This window comes from Cystoisospora suis (genome assembly GCF_002600585.1).
Source record: "Cystoisospora suis strain Wien I chromosome Unknown contig_3156, whole genome shotgun sequence".
Taxonomy (NCBI): domain Eukaryota; phylum Apicomplexa; class Conoidasida; order Eucoccidiorida; family Sarcocystidae; genus Cystoisospora; species Cystoisospora suis.
The window spans coordinates 16,336-36,617 of NW_027155951.1; the positions used below are offsets into that span (position 1 = coordinate 16,336).

General features: G+C 53.5%; 1 protein-coding gene across 1 annotated transcript in view; it reads left to right on the forward strand.

Moving 5' to 3' along the window:
* The window catches only part of CSUI_006291 (gcc2 and gcc3 domain-containing protein), a 53,444-nt gene that overhangs the window by 6,122 nt on the left and 27,040 nt on the right, over positions 1–20,282 (forward strand). The window contains exons 4-26 of the mRNA XM_068066455.1: positions 927–1,192; positions 2,006–2,166; positions 2,730–3,599; positions 3,924–3,962; positions 4,182–4,648; positions 5,137–5,470; positions 6,016–6,155; positions 6,871–7,270; positions 7,686–8,034; positions 8,533–8,710; positions 8,995–9,507; positions 10,085–10,349; positions 10,644–11,037; positions 11,813–11,966; positions 12,446–13,007; positions 13,716–14,036; positions 14,608–14,844; positions 15,608–15,920; positions 16,708–16,897; positions 17,485–17,821; positions 18,236–18,378; positions 19,058–19,268; positions 19,735–20,049. Coding sequence (XP_067921567.1) covers positions 927–1,192; positions 2,006–2,166; positions 2,730–3,599; positions 3,924–3,962; positions 4,182–4,648; positions 5,137–5,470; positions 6,016–6,155; positions 6,871–7,270; positions 7,686–8,034; positions 8,533–8,710; positions 8,995–9,507; positions 10,085–10,349; positions 10,644–11,037; positions 11,813–11,966; positions 12,446–13,007; positions 13,716–14,036; positions 14,608–14,844; positions 15,608–15,920; positions 16,708–16,897; positions 17,485–17,821; positions 18,236–18,378; positions 19,058–19,268; positions 19,735–20,049 — 7,159 coding nt within the window. The remainder of the gene's footprint in view (positions 1–926; positions 1,193–2,005; positions 2,167–2,729; positions 3,600–3,923; positions 3,963–4,181; positions 4,649–5,136; positions 5,471–6,015; positions 6,156–6,870; positions 7,271–7,685; positions 8,035–8,532; positions 8,711–8,994; positions 9,508–10,084; positions 10,350–10,643; positions 11,038–11,812; positions 11,967–12,445; positions 13,008–13,715; positions 14,037–14,607; positions 14,845–15,607; positions 15,921–16,707; positions 16,898–17,484; positions 17,822–18,235; positions 18,379–19,057; positions 19,269–19,734; positions 20,050–20,282) is intronic.

A 20,282-nucleotide genomic window follows, 5' to 3' on the forward strand; every position in this document is an offset into this window, starting at 1 on the left:
AAAACGGGCAGATTTTTTTTTGAACCCGAGTATGTTGCTCCGTCTCAGCACGCAGGTTTTGATATCTGCGTGATTGCATATCAGTGACATTCCTTTTACACGATTCACTTCCAGAAACAGTGCCAGTAGCCCCTATTCTCTTCTCTCCGGTGCCGGTTGGTAAACTGGGGGGACGTGCTGTTACTAGGCGTGCTGAAGTAGTCGAAAGGAACTGAGCTGTCTATCTTCTCAACAGCTCGAGCGAGCATTGCGGTCCTGTAGTTCAGGAAGGATAAGGTTTTCTTTCAGAGGTAGGAACTCATCAACAGCACTTTCACAGTATTGGAGGCATGAATGCTTTGCGGTCAGGCAAGGCATGTTGCGAGACAACAGAAACGCCGCAGTCTCGAAAGTAAGTATATGCAGAGCGGCCTTTGAGGAGAGAGCGGAGGATGATTGACTGTTGGTTGTCAGTGAACTCCGACACGGATCATATCAGATATTACAGTACCTAAGACACTGAATATAGCTTTTGTAACTTAGTCCTGACACCCTGAATTTCTGATTCAAACCCATACTCGGATCATGACACACAGATTCTGGCTCGATTCACAAGCCCGTCTGGCCAAGTGAAGAGGAGCATCCACTGGGGGAGACACGGGGAAGTTCCAGCCGCCTGCTGTTCCCGAGCGGCTAGGGCTTCCCCTGTGTCCTCCCGGATGCTGTTCTCGAGCGGCTAGGACCTTCCCTGTCTTCTCCAAGAGCTGTACCCCCTCCGTAAAAGACCGCTGCATATTATCTTGCGTGAGTCCAGCCGTGGTTGTTGGTTGTGGGGTATGCATTGTCATCTGCACTGGGCGTGCCTCATCATTACATTTGCTTGACACGGTGGAATACCATGTCTCGAATTTTGTGCTCTTCCGTTCCAACCCACTGCGTGCCGGCAGTTTCTCGGCGAGCGAGGCAGTCGAACTTGGGTGGGACTCTTTCAACCAACGCAAGTGATGACTCCGGTGAAGTCCAGTGTGGCCGAGAAGTCGCGAGTAGCCGAAAAGGGGTGTCCCGACAGTGTTCTCGAGGGAACGCAAGGCGACCTGTTTCATAGGCACTCTGAGCTGGCTGCCCGTTGCAAGGCTGAGGGGGGAGATATTGACAATCCGCCGTGGCAGACGACGCGTTCAGGCAAGGATGGTGACATCGAGGAGATGAAGCCGTAAGTGTAGACATGAGGCACACTGGCACTTTTGTATACTTCAGGACTTTTGTATTCCTTTGGGGCTGAATCTTGAACTGACGCGCGTCGACCTTCGTGTGCTAGTAGGGGGCGGCCTGAAACATCGACAGGACATTTCAACTGAATCTCAGAGCAGCTGCGGATGGAGGGGGAACAGGTTCTTGTTACTTTTGTTGGGGGGGGGGATCCGCTGCGGTCGCTCCGTCGGTCACCTGCGATTTCCGGGAACCCCGTGTGATGGTTGACTGGCTACTTCAGTTTGTTTCTAAACCCTAGACGGTCATCAGCCGCGTAGCGCAGTGCCGGTGCAGTTCTGAAGTAGCCTGGCCTCTCTGTGTCACTTGCCAGGCTGGCCCTGTTGGGAGATTAGTTTCTTTTTTTTGAGGCGGCAGACAGGTCGGGCGCCTTTGCACGGAGAAGAGTTTTTCCTGCGCGACCCACTTGTTACAGTGGAGATGTTGTGTCTCACGTCGACTGAAGGTAGTCCGAAGGATCCGTGTGCGACCCGACCTGTATGCAAGTAACTCGAAGATTCGATGGTTGGATATGTTTTGCAATGGAGTAGAGACCTTTTGCACACGAAGAACTCGTTCTCTTCGAGAACGAATGCAGTTGTCTAGTGCGCTTCTGGGGCCTGAGAGAGAGGCCAGCGCAAAAGAAGAAATCCAGAATAGATGGTTTTTTCTTTCGCGCTGGCCTCTCGTTCGTATGTGAACACAGTCAGTCAATGCCCACTCAGACACTGCTTCTTTAGTGGTCCGCGTGTCGCTGTCCCCCGTTCCGTTCCTACAGTTGGGATATTCCGTGGTGTGCCGGGCATCCGAAGACGGAGACGAGTAATCGCTGGGTAGACTGTGCGGCGGTGAAAGTTGAAGACGATGGGAGGGCTTGTGTTGTCTCTCTGCCGTGTGATGAACCACTGCCGGGCTTTTGTACCTACCCTGTGGACTACGGTAAGATCCTGCAGAACTCGGGACGCTCGGTTCTGCGCGAATGTCCTCGTCCAGCGATCAGACATGTTGATGCTTCACGGCGGGTCCGGAGACGTAGCGTGTCGCGGCCCTGAGTAACTGACAGGTTGCTTGTGTTCAGCAAGTGGCGGCATTAGAATTGGTTTTTTGGCCTGTAAGCTTAGATCGCTCCTCACGCATTTTCGTGGGTGAGTACACTGAGGCTTGCGACGTGCGCAGCCACTCCGCGAAGCCCTAGGGGGCCATCTGGAGTCCATTCCATCGATTAAGGTTTAGTAGGCATGGTAGTCGCGGCCTGCTTCTTGCCTCCCCTGGTTCTTTCTAAAGCAGACGCTGACGTACTGGCAGGACAGACTAAGTCATCAGGCGACGCGCTGGGTGAGGGACGTTGCTGTTTTTAGTATACATCGCTGTTTCTTGCAAATGATACTTCTTTATATTTGGTTTGTTACTTCGAGTCAGAATTCACGGAGGCGGTTGTCACGAGTTCCTCTTTTTTCCGAGGAGTGTTCTGTGCTGTGCTCGTTCGGCTGTGTTCGTGCCAGGCCCTCGTCTGGTTACACAGGACTCGAGGTCGTCTCCGGTGGCATCGGATTCAGTATCGCTCACACCCCGGGTTTCTTGCCAAGTGGGACAGGACTGTACGCTTCAATTCGACTACCTTTCACCAGGGAAGTTGAAGGGGGAGGGGCTCTCAGTAGCTCAAGATATATGGGGTGTGGAATCTACTGGGACGTTCATCGGGATCAAGGCGAGCTGTCTGTCAGGAGATTCTGCAATGGCAGGACCCTTTCGAGCCTCGTCTGCAGTGTCTCTAGGCGTAGACGATTCCTTTAGATCTCTCGTTGCCGGCGTGTACGAGATTTGCTACTGCACTACAAGTGCGAGAGTCTACGGTCTGACGAGTATTAACGAGACGCGTGTGGCAGAGTGTCAAGATGCCAGAGGTTTTACGCAGCTCGTTGGAACTCTTGTTTTGGAGGATCCGAAGTTATCAGCCGCTTTCCCAAGGGCGCTGCTTTTTCCGCTAGGCCTGCCGGACATGTCAGTCTCCTCCAAAACCGTGATTCGACATCATGGCACCCTCGGAAGTACCCAGACCTCTTTCTGTGGATGGCATAGCTCGGACTGTGTTTTGGGAGTGTTGAAGAGACCGGCTGCTGATGGAAGCGATTCCGCAAGAAAAAACTCGGAAATTAATGTGTCCTTTGTGTTCAAGCCGGTTGCGGATCCTCCAAACCTCAATGCTGCTATCTGCGCCACTGCTGTCGGAGACTCTTCAACAGAGGTTGCGGTGACAGTGAATGCGGCTTCCACTCTTGATCTCACTGTCCCGGTGGAAGTTCCCGAGTCTTTCTTTTATGCCGTGTGCGAAAGCCCCGGCGGCCATTTTCTGGGACTCGTCACCTTCCGAGGTAAGCTTTTGGTGGTGGTGGTGCTGCTGCTCCGTTGCTGCTTGCTTGTAGAGTAGTAAGTGGGGTGTCGCTCTACTATGCAGGTGCGCATAAGAAGAAGAGCATCTCCGATCCGACCACTTGGACAATCCCGCGACTTGGCTTGGACCAAGAAGGACCCGTGCTTTTCGTTGCCTCGGCTCGATGGAAAGAGTTATGTATGTATGTATGCCCGTATGTGTGTATGCCTAAGGCTGAAGCAGCCCGTGCTCTTTTCGCGCGGGTCCCTTATTCGTCGCGCCTGCGTTCCTTTCCCGATGTCTGTGTTTTGTTTTTTTTCTGCAGAGAGAGTCCGTCCATCGGCTACCGATGTCACGATCTCACGTAAGTGGGCTTCCCTTCAACCTGAGACACATTCCCTAGAGTGTCACGAACTGCCCGTGTGTAGGTTCAAGGCGCGGGGTACCAAGGGAGTAGCCAACACTATACGGATAGTGCCTACAATGAGGGCACGCCACCTGAATGTGAAACGCCCTGTACAGTTTTCGAGGTGACTCAGCGTTAGTAGTTCTGAGAATAAGTCTGATTTCTTTTTCTTCTCAGGGAAGCAGCTGGTCTTCGTAGATGACGACATTACTAAAGCGAGTATAAACTTGAGCCTGCAGGGAAAGATAACCTCGGATCTACTGTCCCGGTCGCGGTTATATGCAGTCGTGGCTGCCGGGATTTCGGACACAGATTGTTCGTCGGCGACATTGGGCAAGTTATCCGACCAGCAGAAGAGTGTGATCCCTTTTCCGGAAAACACTGCAGTGCGTCAGAGGGACGTGGAGGTGAAGTTCAGTCCAGGGCTGACAGCTGCAAAGCTTTGCTGGGTGGAGACGATCCATATATCTCCTACCCTTCCGCCGCTTGAGATGACAAACTACCTTGGTTTCATCCCCCCTCCATCGGCAGCGCGACCGTTGCCTGTTCAAGATTCTAGGTGCTTCTTGTCCCCGGCTGATGCACCCTGCGAGCTAAAGTTGTTTCCCCAGCTTATTCACCCTCCGAATAATCCTGATCGAATGGTAAGCCTGGTTAAGTGGTTTGAGTGGGTTTGTTGTAGGTTCTCGGTTCGTTTGTTCTATGACCGGCGGGCACTTGTTTTTGCGAGGCCCGGATACACTTTAGAGTTTCAGCTTCACTTGAGATTGCTGTCCTGTTGATGTGGAGTGGTTTGTTTCGCGATCGGGGTCCACGTGGGCGTTACTGTTCCCTCCGGTGTCCACGAAGCATTGCACGTAGCTCTCTGCAGGCACGTGCTGTTACCAGGGGTTCATCTAGGGGTCGAGCATCAGCTGGGGAGTCGATGTGTTTTGCGTCGAGTGCTTTCACCAACACTGAGAGGGGACTCGTTGGGTTTCGGAGTTCGTATCTACGCCGCTGACACGTATCAGGAAGCAGGTGAGGAGTTTCCTGGGCGGCCGACCACCCACGGCGGCTTGCTTGGCGATCGGTCCCACCACGAGGAGAAGCGTCTGGTTGTTTTTTTGTGCACTTGTTTCTTTCTTAACAGGATCCTTTTTTCCCGCCAGAAGTGCTTGTTTACATGGTCCCCTCCTCTACGTCTTGCCCTACGAACCCGGCTGATAGTCTGTATACCGAAGCAGACGCAGCACTGGAGGCGGCAGGCAACGAAGAGATCCCGATCAGCGCGGCAAGTGTCCGCCTAGCTCTCAAGTCGACATCGCGCGAAGCGGTAACAGTGGAAGTAGACGAGAGAAGGAAACCGTGGCTAGCCGAACATCGGTCAGCTAATCTCTGTTGGTTGTACGGTCACGGTCCACCAGAAACCGGATGCCCTTCTCCGAGCGAGTGCGTTGCCAACTTGGGCAAGGTGTACTTGATTGGTAAGCTGGATCATCAGGCGTCATTGCACCTGCCTTCGGGCAGACGTTTCTCGACATCGAAAGGCGCAGCAGTTTGGGAGGTTTCCCTTCAGGCTCTCAGTGTGTGCAGAACTTTAAGTTGCTGGCCACTATTATTCCGCTGCTGCGAGAAATCCGCGATTCGATTCAGCAAGGACAGTGCATGCACGGATGCCTAACCTTCATAAGTTCCTCCAGATCTTTGCGTGGTTCTACGAGAATCCTCTGTCCCTCGGAGGCATGAGTGCTGTGTTTTCTTCGGTAGGACAGGAACGAGACACTCGTTCATGTCCAGCCCAAAGCAATTGACTCATCTTAAGGTGCTTGCTACTAAGATATACACCATGCTTTCGTGTGTACAGACTTCACTACACAACCTCAATTCAGTCCGGAAATGTCAGGAAGTGGAGTATGATTTACTCGAGTGGCTCGCTCGCCCTTCCAGCCGATATCGCTCGTAGGGCGGTACCACCACGGCAGCTCCTTTGTGTGTCTGTGGCTTTCACCCCCCTGCGTCCGGGGCGCAGGTGCTGACAAAAATCAGGCGCGGAAGAGAATTGAATGCACCCAGGCGGACCTAGATAGCTGCGTAGTGTCTGTTGAGGGGTTCAATATGAATCTGTACGAAAGAGTCGACCAGCGGCTTGCGGCACTCAACCAGTGCGGAGTAAGTGGTGGTGGTTGAAGGGCGGACAAGTCAGCCGACTTTGTCTGCTGCGTCAACTGGGGTGTCGGCGCTGCGGCTTGGACCATCTATTATTCCGATCAAAAGCCAAGCCGAAGACGATTAGTATGGGGGATGGAGGCACTGCTGCGAGGGAGTGGCAGCATGTGTGTGAAGCCGCCACCTGACATTGCAGAGCGAGGCTCAGCTCGCGTTTAGGGAAGACGAAGTTCGTACGTAGCATAGATAGAGATGCTGTAGTGCTACTGTACTTTCGACACGGCTTGCTGTTCTCAAAATTTCGGGGCTGCGTTGCCCAGCAGGCGCAGGCAGAGCAGCGTTTCTGTGCGGCGTGTTCGCGTCTGTGGATGTTGGCGATTACCTTGGCGGACAGTGTGTGGGGTGGCTGCTGTATATTCTGCCAGCGTGCCAGTGTGGGTACCAGCGTCTATGAGACTCTAAGGTCAGTAGCAAAGTTGCTAACTGTAGCTTCTTGTTCCAGACTTTGCTGAAGTTTCGATGAAGTCCAGTGCTTCTCGCGATATCGTTTACGTCGGACAGAGATTGAAGGCGGTTTGACGAAGTGTTTCTTTGGTCGGCGCGTTGAACTGAATGAAGAAGTCTAATTTGCTTGGACGTCGGGGCAGCGGCATACTAGTGCGGATCTTCGTTCTTCTGCAGTCGGGTTTGGCTGCGTTATTCCCTTTTTGCTTTCCAGACTGCGGATGGCCTAGGCATTGTTCCCGCTCGCGGACGTTATTACAATGATCCCATCAGCGGTTCTTCCGGCCAAACAGGGGAACTGACTGGTGGTACACAGCAGCTACCTCCTGGAGTAGAAGCGTCTACTAGTCTGTCTGAACAGCTCGCGAGTTTGGATTTTTCTGAACACTCGACAGCGAAGCTGGGTCGAGCGTCTGTGCCGGAGTGGAGCTTCCTGGGGGGAGACGAATCTCAGGCTTTCAACGCGACCTCTTTGAACTTCGTGATTCCGCCCACACCCGCGTACCAGACCCAGATGCTTTGTTTCCGTTCGTCGAAAGAGTCTTCAGCCTCGTTGACCGAATTCCAAGAGCCACTGGGCTATGTTTTCTTTATCAAGGACGTTTACGCCGCAAGTAAGTGGCACACGGTGCAATCGGTGAAATGTAGATGGGCAGCGAGGAGTCGGCCGCACCTGCGCTGTGATGCAGCTGCTCAAGTGAGCGTGGTCGGGCCGTTGAGAGGGACAGAGCGAAGGCAGTGTCGGGCAATGTCAGTCTTGTTGCTCAACGCTTCTCTTGACTTTGTCTTCTCTTGTTGAAGGATCGTCAAGAGGATTGATGCGGTATACTACGGTGTACGGTGGGGGAGTCAATTTCTCAGGATGTCCTTACGAGTGTTTGATGCGTGGGCGCTTACGCTTGACGAGGAAGTACGTGTGAGGCTAAATGCACATACGTACTATCATCGGTTCTTGGCGAGAGGCAGAGAGAGAAAACAATGGTGACCTACTGTGTGGTGACCCTCGTTGTTTCTGTCTTCTCCCTGCAGCGGTGGCAGTGACACGTGATTCGGATAAGAGCCATCTTGTGTACAAAGTGGAGGTGATCGTTGCTGCGTCAGCAGAGGAGCTTCGAGAGTCGACCGCGGTGTACGTGAAGACTGCGGAAACTGAACCGGCGGGTAGCACGATCAAATGTGACGCCGCTGCGGATATGACGAGTTCCGCAGCGGGCAAACTCATCTCCCCTCACTCGGTGGAAACTGCTCAGGGCGCGTTTGGGTGGAGTGTCTCCGCTGCAGAGTATCACATCCCGACAGGGACTACGGGGACGTATGCTGTGTGTTGGTCACAGTCATTGGTTCCGTCGGACGGTCTCGCGCCTCCTCTACAGCGCACGTAAGTTTCAGTTCTGCGGCTGTGACTGAGGTATTTCTCTCCGTGTGTATCGAGGGTGTACAGGAAGCAGGTCACTCAAGCCTGGAGCAAGGGCAAGAGAAGATTGAGAAACGAACAAGCGGGCGGTGTCCTCGCCCATCGCCGCTAGTGCTGCGGTGCGCAGGATATGTTGTCCGAGTGTGCAGGCCACATCGGTGCCCCGGTGCAGCTCACGCTAAGGGTCCTGCACAGCAGACAGTCGCGGAGTACTAAGGCTCGTCGCCTATATCTTCAGTCTTGTGCTTGACGGGGATTTCTTCTTTGTCGGTCCTGGAAGGCCTACTTCAGTATTTCTCACCCAGGAGCCCGGTGCGGTTTGCCGCGGCAGTCGTGGGTTCGGTGTGACAGTCGTGTTGTTCAGCGTCAGGTTTTGTCCTTTGTGCGTCGTTAGGCACATCAGCAGCAGTCTTCAGCACGTTGGTACTCGGGTGTGTTACTCTGCGTTTCAACTCTCTTCAGCCTGTTGGTGGGGTACGTGACGGGCCCTTCGTTGTCCGCGCCCCTGCAAGGGCGCGAAGTATCATGCGGGTTACCTGGTTCCCTGGACGAAGGACGCCTGCTGGGGGACGCCTGCCTTGTCACCTTGGCGCCCGAGGCTGTGACACTCAATTACACCGGTGGTCTGGCCAGTGGGACGGTAAGAGTCAGGACATCTTGTTTGAGTCGCGCTTTCTGAAGGTTCCTCTGCTTGGGCGTGCGCGGAGAAACTGTATTCACGGATACTGATGTGGCCGCTTTGCTTAGTGGAGTTTCCCTTGGTAGCCACCTCACTCACCTCGGTACCGAGTGTTGTGGGCACGTCGTTCTTCTCTAAGAAGGTAGGGGGGGACGAATTCAGTTTGACCGCCCGAAAAGCAGTCAGAGTGAGTGAGGACGGGCTTTGCTGCTCTTTGGCCTTATTCCTGTTTTTTTTTTTCTCAGAACAAGCCGTTCCTTGCTGAGAGTGGAAGACTCTTCATGGTCAAGAGCGCCTTAGGCGGCGAATGCCCAGCCAACTTGGCGGACTTGGAGCGTGAAGCCGGAGGGGTCGCAGTGTTGGGTGCTGGCCGTAGTAGCGCGGTGTCGGGTGATGGGGGTAGTAGCGTAGTGTCGGTGAACTCTATTGCACTCTCACTAGAGGACGGAAGGATAGAGGAGCAGGTGTTCAAATTTCCACCCGAGGGACGGACAGAGCTTCAACGGGTCGGGAAGACCGGGCTGTGTTACGGGCTTCCTGGTTGCGCAGCCAACGGGGCGCCTGGGGCAGTTTCGGCGGCAAACAGCGGTTGTGTAAGGTTCGTGGGTGTAGCTCTGTGGGCAGGACCGAGCGAAGCTGGCAACGTCATCTTGTGTGACAAGCTGACAATTAAAGGTTGTGTTTTCCGCGTAGAGGGACATAACATGGACAGGGTAGACTACACAGTCTCCAGGGTGGCGATTACGGAGAAATGCGGGGTAAGCGGGGTAATCTCTGTGTGGTGCGGAACCAGATGGTCGAGCCCCTTCCCCCCTTGGTCTTAATGAGGGTGCCGATTCAATATCAGAAGTAGTACGGGCGCTGGTTCTTTCATGATGTTTCACGATGAGCTACGTGATCGCTCCTAGATCTCCGCCTTTGGGAAAAGGCTATTGCAGGCTGTGTGCCGAAAACGCGTGTATGAGCAGAGAAGATGATGCGCTCGTCCCTCTAACATATACATGTGTATACCTTTTCTTTCTCGTGTATGTGTTATCGCTTGCTTGCCTTGTGCTTGGTGGATCAGCGTGGTTACTTTAAGAGATTTTGTTTAGGGTCAGGATGGGGGACTCACTGCCGCTGACCTTTCTTTTTAGTGTCGTGTTTCAATTTTTCTCTTTTTTTCACAACTACACGTAGACGCACACCTGTGACAGCTGAAGTCACGGCATCGCGCCTGTTAAAGAAGCATATCTGACTTAGCCTCTAGGCGAATGGTCGTCCGTGTACGGAACGGGGGAGGGGCGTGCCGTCAGTGCGACAGGATGACTGTTGTGTGCGGATTTTTCCCTTCAGAGTACTGAGAACTACGAGGTTGCAACTTTGGTGCAAAAAACGAGTCAAGATGCGTCCTTGTTGGAAGAGCAAAGTCGGACAAGTGTCGAAGAGTCCGATAACACTGCTTCTGTGGAATTCGCAGTTGCATACACAACCGCTACGATTAAAAGGGTCTGTTGGAACCCCTTCAGCGTCCGCTCTCAACAGGCGACTGCGTCTTACGACACAACGTTTGTGGTTGATGCGGGGGCCATTGTCTTCTTACCACATACGTTGGTCACATGTAAGCCATCTGTCCTGGAGGCTTCTTGACGGGTTGCGTAACAGGGTGACGCGATTTCGGGAAGCCGGGAAATAGATACAACTACACGGGTTGTCAACATCACTTCTGCTCTTCAGACGAGTGTGCGGCGCTTTCTTGGGCCCTGATCGCGTAGGAGCGTAGTGCCCGTGGTGTTCCTGCGTCGGTCCAGGCATCGTACTTTTCTCGAACCCAAGGTTAGGGGACGAATTACCCTTACATCGTGTTCTCTTCTCTGTGTGGTGGTATCTTTTCTTTGGATGCGCATCGATGCAGTTAGGAGGCTGGACGTTACACAAGTTGACGCTGCGGTATTCCGGCTCCAGTTCAGCGTCCTGGTACCAGCGGCAGAGATGGAGGCGGCCGTCACAGGCTCAAGCACTGTGGAGCATTACGTATACCGTAGCCCCAATGCTGATTCGGTATCAGCCACCTGCACGGACGAAGATGTAGAGACTCGAGAGGAGTGGCAAGCGTTAGCTGAACTACGCCAGAATCTGGCTGAGTGGTTGACTTACTTCGGAGAGACTGTCCAAGACAACAGTACACTTGGGCCAGTGCTCGCTGGCTCCGTCATAGGATACCGTCTGTCGCCGCAGGCGGACCCTAGCAAAGCGTGCTGGCGATCTATTTTCCGTGATCTAGACGGCGCCATAGTTCACTCGTACAGGTATTGAGTTCGTCCGACGGGGGAGGGGCGGACAAACACCCCATCCGCACCCGGGGAGCTGCATATGGAGTGTAGTGGTTACGACTAAGCTTCTGTAGTTGCCGCGCTGAGTGGGATGGCCTTTCTTTGAGTGTATCGGAGTGCTCCAGGCAATGGCGAAGGACCTGACAGACAGGGGAACCCGAGCGAGTTTGAGTTTTCTCGGAGACTTTCCTATCAGTTTTAGACGAGCTGGCGCGTGGCTGGATGGCTGTGTGTTTGTGTTGAAGCGTTCATCACAGTTCCAGTTGTAGGGTATTCTCAGGATGCGACAGTGTAAAGGTGCTGGAGACTTGGGGGGGAACGGGGTTAGGGGCTACCACGAGCCGTATCGGGTGGTTAGGGCGTCTAATAGAGCCTGAAATACATCGATCTATATGTGTGTGTGGGTGGATGAATCGGTGATCTGCTGAACACGTCTTATATAGTATCCTGGATCTTGTTCACACTTCGTGGCCTTGTCAGCACGGCGTGATGGATTCTGATTTTTTTCGGCTCGGGGATGTGGGGTGCAAGAGTGGACTGTCTGCAGGCTGTCTCCAGTACTGTACAGTTTGCTTCGAAAGATGCAGCACCACCGTTTCTGCGGTAGAAGGCACAGGACTGCATAGGGTTTCTCCATTGTTCTTAGCTTTCATCGGTTCATCTCATGAGTCGTTTCCTTCGGAACATCGCGGACTTCGGAAGATGGTCGTGCGGTGTCTGTTGTGTGCTGTTTTGTTTTCTTTTCCACCAGGAGGTTTCTCGCTGTTGTGCCGGCTGGGACTCATCCGGAGATAGACACCACGGTAGCTGACCAGCCAGCATCCGGCGTAGTCTTGTGCGGTATGGGCACCGCAACAGAGTGTTCAGTAACGGTGAAGGCGAAGCACAGTGTTGATGGGCTGCAGGTGAGGTTCAGCTTTTCGGTGCTTCGCCGCAGGGCTGTAGGATGAGACAGAAGTCGTGTTGGTTACTTTCGCGTGTGGCTTCGAGTGTTCAGCCCCGCGGGGAGGGGAGGGGGGCGGGCCATAGCTTGGAGCACGCCGCTTCTGTTGATCCGTGTCTGCCCGACTCTCGGCAATGATTTATTCTATCCGCTCAAGGTAGCCGTAGCAAACGTAGAAATGCCTAAGAGCAGACAAACGATGCAGAATGCAGTAGCCCGGAGACGCGATGAGTCGCGGCAGCCGTTCGGCACTTTGGTGGCAGCCTACTGACCTCACCCCAATGAAGCGATCAAGGGGTCATTGTTCGCTTTTTGGTAGGTCACACAGCTTTCCCTGAAAGGAGTTAAGTGTCTTGCGCATGCGCCTTAGAAGTTTTCGCCGCTTTGGCCGCTGGCAGCAGGGGTCTACCCTTCCTCGCCGTTGTGAGTGCATTGATGCAGCAAGGATTTTTGTTGGAGACAAGCACCATGTATGCTGTCGCGGCCGCGGCGTGCCCTGACGCTCCGACTGACGAGTTGCTAGTAACCGCCGCTACATCGTCGCCGATCGCTTCAAACAAAGAGTCAGTCCGTCTGAACCCGAGCCCTGTGCAACCAAACGAGATGAAGAAGACCTTTTTCTTCCCTGAATCAGGGAGGGAGTGGTTGAGCAGGCGTGGTGCAGCCGTCCTTTGCTGGAGCTATGGCGTCGGAGGGTGCCCGCAGGTGGGCCCGTGTGTAGTGGAGCTAGGCTCCATATACTGGAAAGGACCGCGGCCTGTCTTGGACACGGGCATTAACGATTCATGTCACAGCAGCACGGGGTGCAGCTTGAGCATAAGCGGACTCAATCTTCAAATGATCGACCACTCTTACAGCCGATTGGCGCTTTTGGAGTCGTGCGGGAATCCAGAAGGTTTAGGCTTGCTTGACATTGATGAGTACCCTCTTGGCTACGACATGGACCCTTCGCCCCCCCCGCAGATTCAAAATCTGTTCGTTTCCGAGAGCGGCTTGGAATCTGGTAGGATATGTTTGCGTCAGTGTTTTTCAGTCTCAATATTTGTGGATAGGCGTTGCTATGACCTGGGATATTTTTCCAGACAAGTCTCTCTGTCTTGTCCAACTTTCACTCTGTTGGTGAAGAAAGACTGTTTGTGCAGCCAGCCAAACCGCTTAGGGGTTGCCCGGTCGTGAGCGGGTTTTTCTTCTGCAGGCAGTTTGACATGTCGCGTCTTTCATAGTCAGGAGTCGCTCTTATTGTCTCGTAGCTGGGGTTCTCCCGTTCCGCCGTGGTTCGACTGGATTGGCGGTTAGACTCATACATCGTTCGGAGGGAGTTGTGGTATTGAGGTTTTTTGAGGGTGAGCAGCCGGGATGAATAGAGGGACCACCCCCGGGAAACGCGGCCAGTTTATGCAGCTCTAGCGGAATAGTGATACTGAGTCTGAGGGGGAGTGAAGAAGGTTGGAGTTGATGTAATGGCTTGTCGGACCATGCTTTTTTGGCTTGGCGTTGTCAGCAGGATGAGAACTCGTCCGGAGTTTTCACCCTGCAGGGAAAGGTCCTCCCAGACAGGGGTCTTTTTGTCGTTGTGCGCCGCTTTTGATAGTAGCGTTGCTTTCCCTGGGAGACTCATGCCCCCTCAGCACGTGAAAAGCTTCGGACATCTGACGGTGTGTCTTGTTCTTCACTATCTGTTCGTGTGTTCTGTTTTGACTTCTTTGCTCAGGCCGGTTTATGACGTACGGCAGTGGACATCTGGTTCTCACATGTAGGACAAATTTTCATGTCGTAGTGAGTGAGGCAGTCTGGGAGGTTGACAGCAGTGCAGCAGCAAAGTCGGCATGCACTCCCATGGACGTCAGGAACGAAGTCCATGCAAGGTGCGCTGGGAAAAGTGTTTGCTCGCTATACCCGTACCTAACTACGGATGCGGCGGAAATCGAAAATAGCGAGGGGCTTGACAAATCGACTCTCCTGAAGTTACCAGATCCGTGCCCAAGTGCTACAGAGGGAAAGCGGAAACTAACGGGGAAGTTCGAGTGTACAAGTAAGGTTTACACTGCCCCGACCGTTCTGTCCATATTCCTTCTTGGGTCATCGTCCGATCAGCCGTACGGTACAAGGTTGCTCATGTTAAACACGGTTAACAGGGGACATCTCTGCTTGAGTGAATGGAAAGGCTACACAGAAATGCTTCTGCCGGGGCAGAGACCGATTGCCGTGTGCAGCGTCGACTCACGTGATGAGGTTCCGGCGGCGGGTGTACTGATTATTTGCCGCAGGGGCGTTGGTATCCGGGAAGCAAGCACAAAAGTTGTTTTCGTCCTCAGAGAGTGAAGTCGTCACAGCTTTGGGACTCATGCGAAGACGAGGATCGAGTAGTTGATAACGGACTGCGTAGTAAAAAGCTTGCTGTTGTTTTCGTAGCATCTTTCGCACAGGGCTCCGACAAGAGAGATATCTGGAGTTAGTGTTGCTTTAAGGAAGATCTCCGATCCCGTAGGACGGGGCTGGCCAGACCACATTGGGAGTGCCGGATTGGTGCAGCTGGTATTACTGATGTGCAGGCCTGTGGACCGTGTCCGGAGTGGACGTGTGCCCGTGTTTTTCTCATGCAGCTCCAATTTTAGCTGAGGCGGCTCTGCTCCAGGTGAACGCGCGACAGAGAGTTTCAAAGCCAGTGTACACCTCTCCCTCGACCGAGACAGTGGAAATGTCCTTCCGCGTTCCTGGTGATGCGGCGCGGCTGTATGAGATATGCTGGAATCCGAACGATGCTATCGTCGCCCTGGATCCGAAGCAGTACACTATGAAGCTGGGGACTCTACAGATCGTTCCGGCTGCGGGTCTACACAGTAGGTCATCTTTGTTTTCTCGTCTTGCTGCAAACCCGAGTACAAGCCTTCTGGATAGAGTGTATCATTATGGCTGCGGGACTTCCTAGGAGGTCACCAGTGCCGGTCTGCCTGCTCCGTGCGTGAGGTAGTAGTCGTATCTCAGCTCGGAAGCCTACCTTTTTTTCATGGGGGATGTGCTATGTGTTGGGAGAACACAGCAAGTGGAGAACCTCTGCCGGAGTCCTAAAGTATGCTGCAGTTTGTCTGAACCCCTGCTGACGTCGCGGCGCGGACATGGTGGCAATAGGCTCTTCCAGAGAGAAAGAACTCTGTTGTTCTTCTTCACCCTCCCTTTGTACACCCTGGACGCAGTGCACTATACAGTCGTAGAGGGCGAAGAGGTGGTTTACCAGACACCCAGCACTGGAGACACTCCGTGCGTCAGCAACGACCATACCCGGCACCACCGTATGTGCCTCACGGTCGACACCCCAAACTCCAGCTGAGATGGCTGCACTGTTGCTCCGATAACGTGATGCATATGGACTACATGCATAGGTGTTTATCTGTGTATGTGTGTATGCAGATATGTACGTATATGTATATATATATATATCTAATACGATGTCGTGTTACTCTGTTCCGACCTCGCAGCCTTCGCTTGGTGTGAGGTAGTTACTAACGGATCAGCGCTCCCCGGCACCTGTTTAGTTGGATAGGAAGCAGCAATGATAGAAAGCCCACTGCCCGTCTTTCACTGTGAGATGTTGGCGTGTCTCAGGTCTAGTGTCCGTTATAGTGGATCGCATTGACAAGGCATATGTAGAAGTGGCTGTCAGGGGAGCTGTAGGAATGGAGTCAGCGGCGGGTACTTTCATTTACTTGAAGCCTGTCCCGCAAGGGGAGGGGAAGCCGCAGTGTGACACCGGCGACCCTCAGGCCACAAGCGATCGGAAAGCACTTATGTCGTACGAGGCGGAGACAGGAACCATGGCGGTTATGCGCTACAAGTTGTTGAACCCGACGGAGGAGCAGATTCTCTGCTGGGGCTGGATGAGCGAGCTCATGGTTTCTGCCGGTGGTTTTGAGCAGAGGTAGGTAGGGCGCGGACCGATTCTCGGTCAAGGTGCGCTGAGGAGTTTCTCGATGCAGTTATTCGTCGCGGTAGCTGGTGTTGCAGTGGATAGCAGACTGTCTGTCACCTTACGCTCATAAACCCTAAACTCTCAGTGAGTGGGTGCCGTACCCATGTTTTTTGTCACGGCCGGTGGGCGGCCAAGTGCGGGGGTGTCTTTCGTTTTGCTAACTCGGACGCAGTAAACGTGTAAGCAGCTTCCTCTTCTTCAAGTTCGCATATTATGGAGCGCGTACACCCGAAAGGAGTGATGACAGCTGTTCTCTCTCTCCCGTGTAAGAGCCAGCCAATCTCGGTAGCACGTGGCTGTGAGGGGAGATAACTGTTCATTTCGTTATCCGTGCGCGGTGTCCAGTGTCTTTCTCTCGACAAATCGCCTGGCGTGAGCATTCCCACCGTGAGCACCGTGCTCTTTTTTCGTCAGTTGCGGGGTACCAATCCGAGATTCCCATGGTTTCTTTCGAAGCTGTGCTGTTCATGGTTCTGTGGAATAGTGGATATGAAGTTTCTAGCGGGAGTGAGGACGAGGGCGGGCTGCGTGCTTGGGGAATGACGGGTCATGTAAGCTAAGGCAAATCATCTCTTCTTTGCAGGGTGATTCTTTCGCACGGGAGCGTCACCGTGTTGTCTGCAGGGCTGCTTTGCGGTGTGGAACACTTTCACTTTCGTCTGTTCAGATGTATGCATGTGGGCATCGTTCAACCGTGACATGCACATTAATAAAGCCGTATTGTCTCCATGTGCAGGAGCGTACTCGGGAGAGTTCCTGGTACGGTGGGTCCAAGAGCATATCCCTGGGGTCAACTCTCCTGCAGCGGCGACTCGAGCAGTCCCTGCACCATAATATTCGAACCCGAGAGCCTGCAGAGTGTCTACCCGTTCCCGGGCGATGGAGCCGCTGCGGACGTGACGGATTATAGCAAATTCCCGGAGTTGGTAAGCCATCAGAGAATCTGAGAGCAACACTCCGATCTAGTTTCGGCTCTTAGCAGCAAGATCACCCCGAGCCGTCTTCCTGTTGAATCTACTCGGTGTACGTCAGGTGTTTCGTTACTCTGGCGCAAAGAGAGAAAAAAAGTGATTTCTTGGACGTTAGCCGTGTGCGAAGTTGAAGCTGTGTCTAGCTTAGCTAGCCGTGCAAGGTTGTGCTTGCCAACAGAAAACCAGACGTGGTGCGGCGGGCACCAGGTCTGGTTTTTCCTAAATCTTGGGGTTGAGCTGAGCTGGTTTCTCGCTCATGCCGGAAGTTCACTGTAGACGAATATGTCGTTATGTATACTTCGGCGTCCTTGTTCTACGCTACCTCGCCGAAGGGGGAACTTACCGCTAGGGAGCGCTGTTTGCCCTATGAAGACAACCAGGTTACTCTGAACCATTCGGTGCGGGGTCGGGGCAGGTGCAGTTTCGGAAGTCGTCTCACTTGTTGCCGTTCCGAGGTTTTCCGAAGTGCAGCAGCTTGCTTGGAAAGAAGGGGATACAATTTCTTGTTGTCTTGTTTCTTTTTGTCCTTACTGTTTTCTCAGAAACCGGTGATGCAAGGGAATCCCCGGCTAGGTCTCGTTGCGGGACAGACTACTTGTCCGCAGAGTCCCTCTCATACCTACGTCGACATCGGTAGTTCGGACGTACAACAGGCTAAGTCTCGAACTCGCGTTCTCAGCAACAAGAGTGTGAAACTCATTATTTCCGACGTCGGTATCGGAAGCGTGAGTTCAACCTTGACAGAAGCACATCGCCGATGGCTCGCGGCTTATCAGGATGCTGCTGTTTGCTGGGTAAACGTCGGCGATTGTTCTGAAGAGGCATCCCCCGTGCGGGAGAAGCCGTGCGTCTCCACTGTGGGCATATTGAGTTGGATAGGTGAGCATTCTTTCAATCCCAGCCAACTAGTCCACACACGGGACATCCTGCCCCTTCAGCCTGCAATCCTCCAGCGGACCTCCGTGTGGGAAGGCGGACATTGTTATGTGAGGTGTCTTTCAACGCCGTCGCACTTCATCATCACGCACTTTGTTTTGTAGAGAAAACGTTGTTTGCCTCGTGCCGCCGTCACATCGGGTCAGAGCACCTGGCTCTCTCCTACCCGAGGACTTGGCGCGTGGGTGGTGAACGAAGGACGCAGGAGAAACCCCCTGTCTGTATCAAAAGAAGAGGGGTCCCGGAATCCTATGTAGCCAGTAGACTGGTGTGAGTGCGTGATACCAGTTTGTGACTTTCTGGCGGGCCCTCGAAACAACGTGAGTGATGAGCTACGACTGATCGGTTTGCGTATAGGGCCTCTCCCGGCTGAGTGGGCGCTCTCGCCGTTAACGGTCGACTGCAAGACAAACAGGGAGTGCACGTTTGTGGTGCCTGGCCGGAATCTCTATGTTATGGATCTCTCCCGGACAAGAGTAGCGGTTGTTGAGTCATGCGGGGTAAGTTCTCTCCGGTTTTGGTTTCGTTCACGGTACAGGTACTGTGTGACAGACGAGTCATTCTAGGGTCTTCACATCTGGGTTTTCATCTCAGCGACACTAGGCGGCTAGTGAGGAGTTGTCGCAAGGTGATTAGGTAGATGAACAGTGCGTCAGTAGTAGTGGTAGTAGAAATTTCGGTACTGTGATATTTCAGTTGCGGGGCGTCGTGTGGTCCTTTTTTGGTCCATACAGGAACCCACAAAACGGTAAACTGTATGTCGAAAGCGGCAGGTTTAGCTGTTTCCGGTATCGGTAGCTTACAATTCCTACGTAGTATTGTGCTTCGCCTCATACCGAATGACCCCTAGACCGTGAGGCGTGTAGAGTGGACCCCAGCTGCGTATGAACCCCACCTCTCGCAGGTTGTTTGCGCGAGGACGCTGTGAATGTGGAACTCCTGCACAAACACCGTGTGGCGGTATTGTGCGTTGCAAAGGTGTCGGAATCAATTAGAAGTACTTCCCCGGTAAATTGCAGAAGCGGTGAGGTGTGCGCGACTTTCTCATTCTACTTCTTGAAATCTGGAATTCGGACTTCAGCCCAGCTGAACTCACCTCAGCGCTCTGAGCACTCAGCGTCTTCGTACAAGGTACGTAGTGACATCCTCAACCTGGTGTCTTGTTGTGATGGTTTCCAGAGCAGTCAAGGTCCTGGGGTAGCCCCGATCACAAGGTTTCCTCCATTGTACAAGCCGGTGTCTACCTCAGACAGCGAGGAAATCCTTTTTCTCGAGAGTTCAGCTACGCCGGCAGCTTTCACGGAGCATAGTGTGACATTCCCGAGACTTCCGCGAGCGGCTGCTGGTAGCCTCAAACAACCGGCGAGAAACCGGTGTGACGGGCATGGAAGTAAGGACCCAAAGTTGGGTTGTGTGCCAGAGCAATAGTCTGGAGTTGAGCGTAGCTCTTCATTGTCGTTCTCGGGTGCGAGATTTGGTTGTACTCGGAGGCCCGTGCTCACAGTGGGAGAGCTGTCAGGAGAACGTGACAGTTTGTCTTGACTTCTCTTGGACACGGCGCCGTAGCGTTGTGACTGAGCCCTTCATGTTCGTTCAGAATAGTCCAGCGGCGTTCACTATCTTGAGGAACACGCTAGACAGGCCACTTCACTTCTGAGTACAGTAATAGTGCCGCGAGTCGAGGCCGCAAGGCAGAAGCGCTAATAGTCATTGCGGTGAACGTTCTGTGGTGTGGTTCTCGGGGATGAGTGTTTTCACGCAATAGGACACCGCACAACGAAGTTCCGGAGCGTCCGACAGGGCTGCTTAGTTCTTTTGCTTGTTATGTGTCTTTCGCGCTTGTCGAACTGTTTCAGGGCGTCACCGATCGCCTGGGACGTCAACAGGGCGTACAGTCAGGGAACTAGGAAGGAGCAGCGGCACCACCTCGTGCGCGGCTGACACGTACGCGCATCTGCACCACGGGGGAGCGGCACTTGCCCATCCCCGGGCACTCAGTACGCTCCAGATAACTGGACAAGATACGCCGAACAACTCCGTGGATGATTCACTAGAAGTAAAGACAATGCTCACGGCAGCTCGGGATTACAAGATTTGTTGGAATCCGAAGAAGGATGCTTCGGCGCATCTTCCGGACTTCACTGTGGAACTTGGTGTAGTCCACTTCTACGGTAAGCTTTTTCGATTGGAGTCAGGCTGCGGGCTCTTGGAGTAGAACGTCGAGTGTGGGAATAGTAGGGTGACTAACAGCAGCTTTCTCCACATCACGATAGCCAGTGAATGGGAGACGCCCTTCAGCATTCCCGTTAGTCTAAGAAGAGAGTCCCAGATGTACGTGGCCTAGTTAGAGAGCACAAAAACAGTGAGACTAACGAAAGCATCCACATCCAGTTCCCCAGAGCTG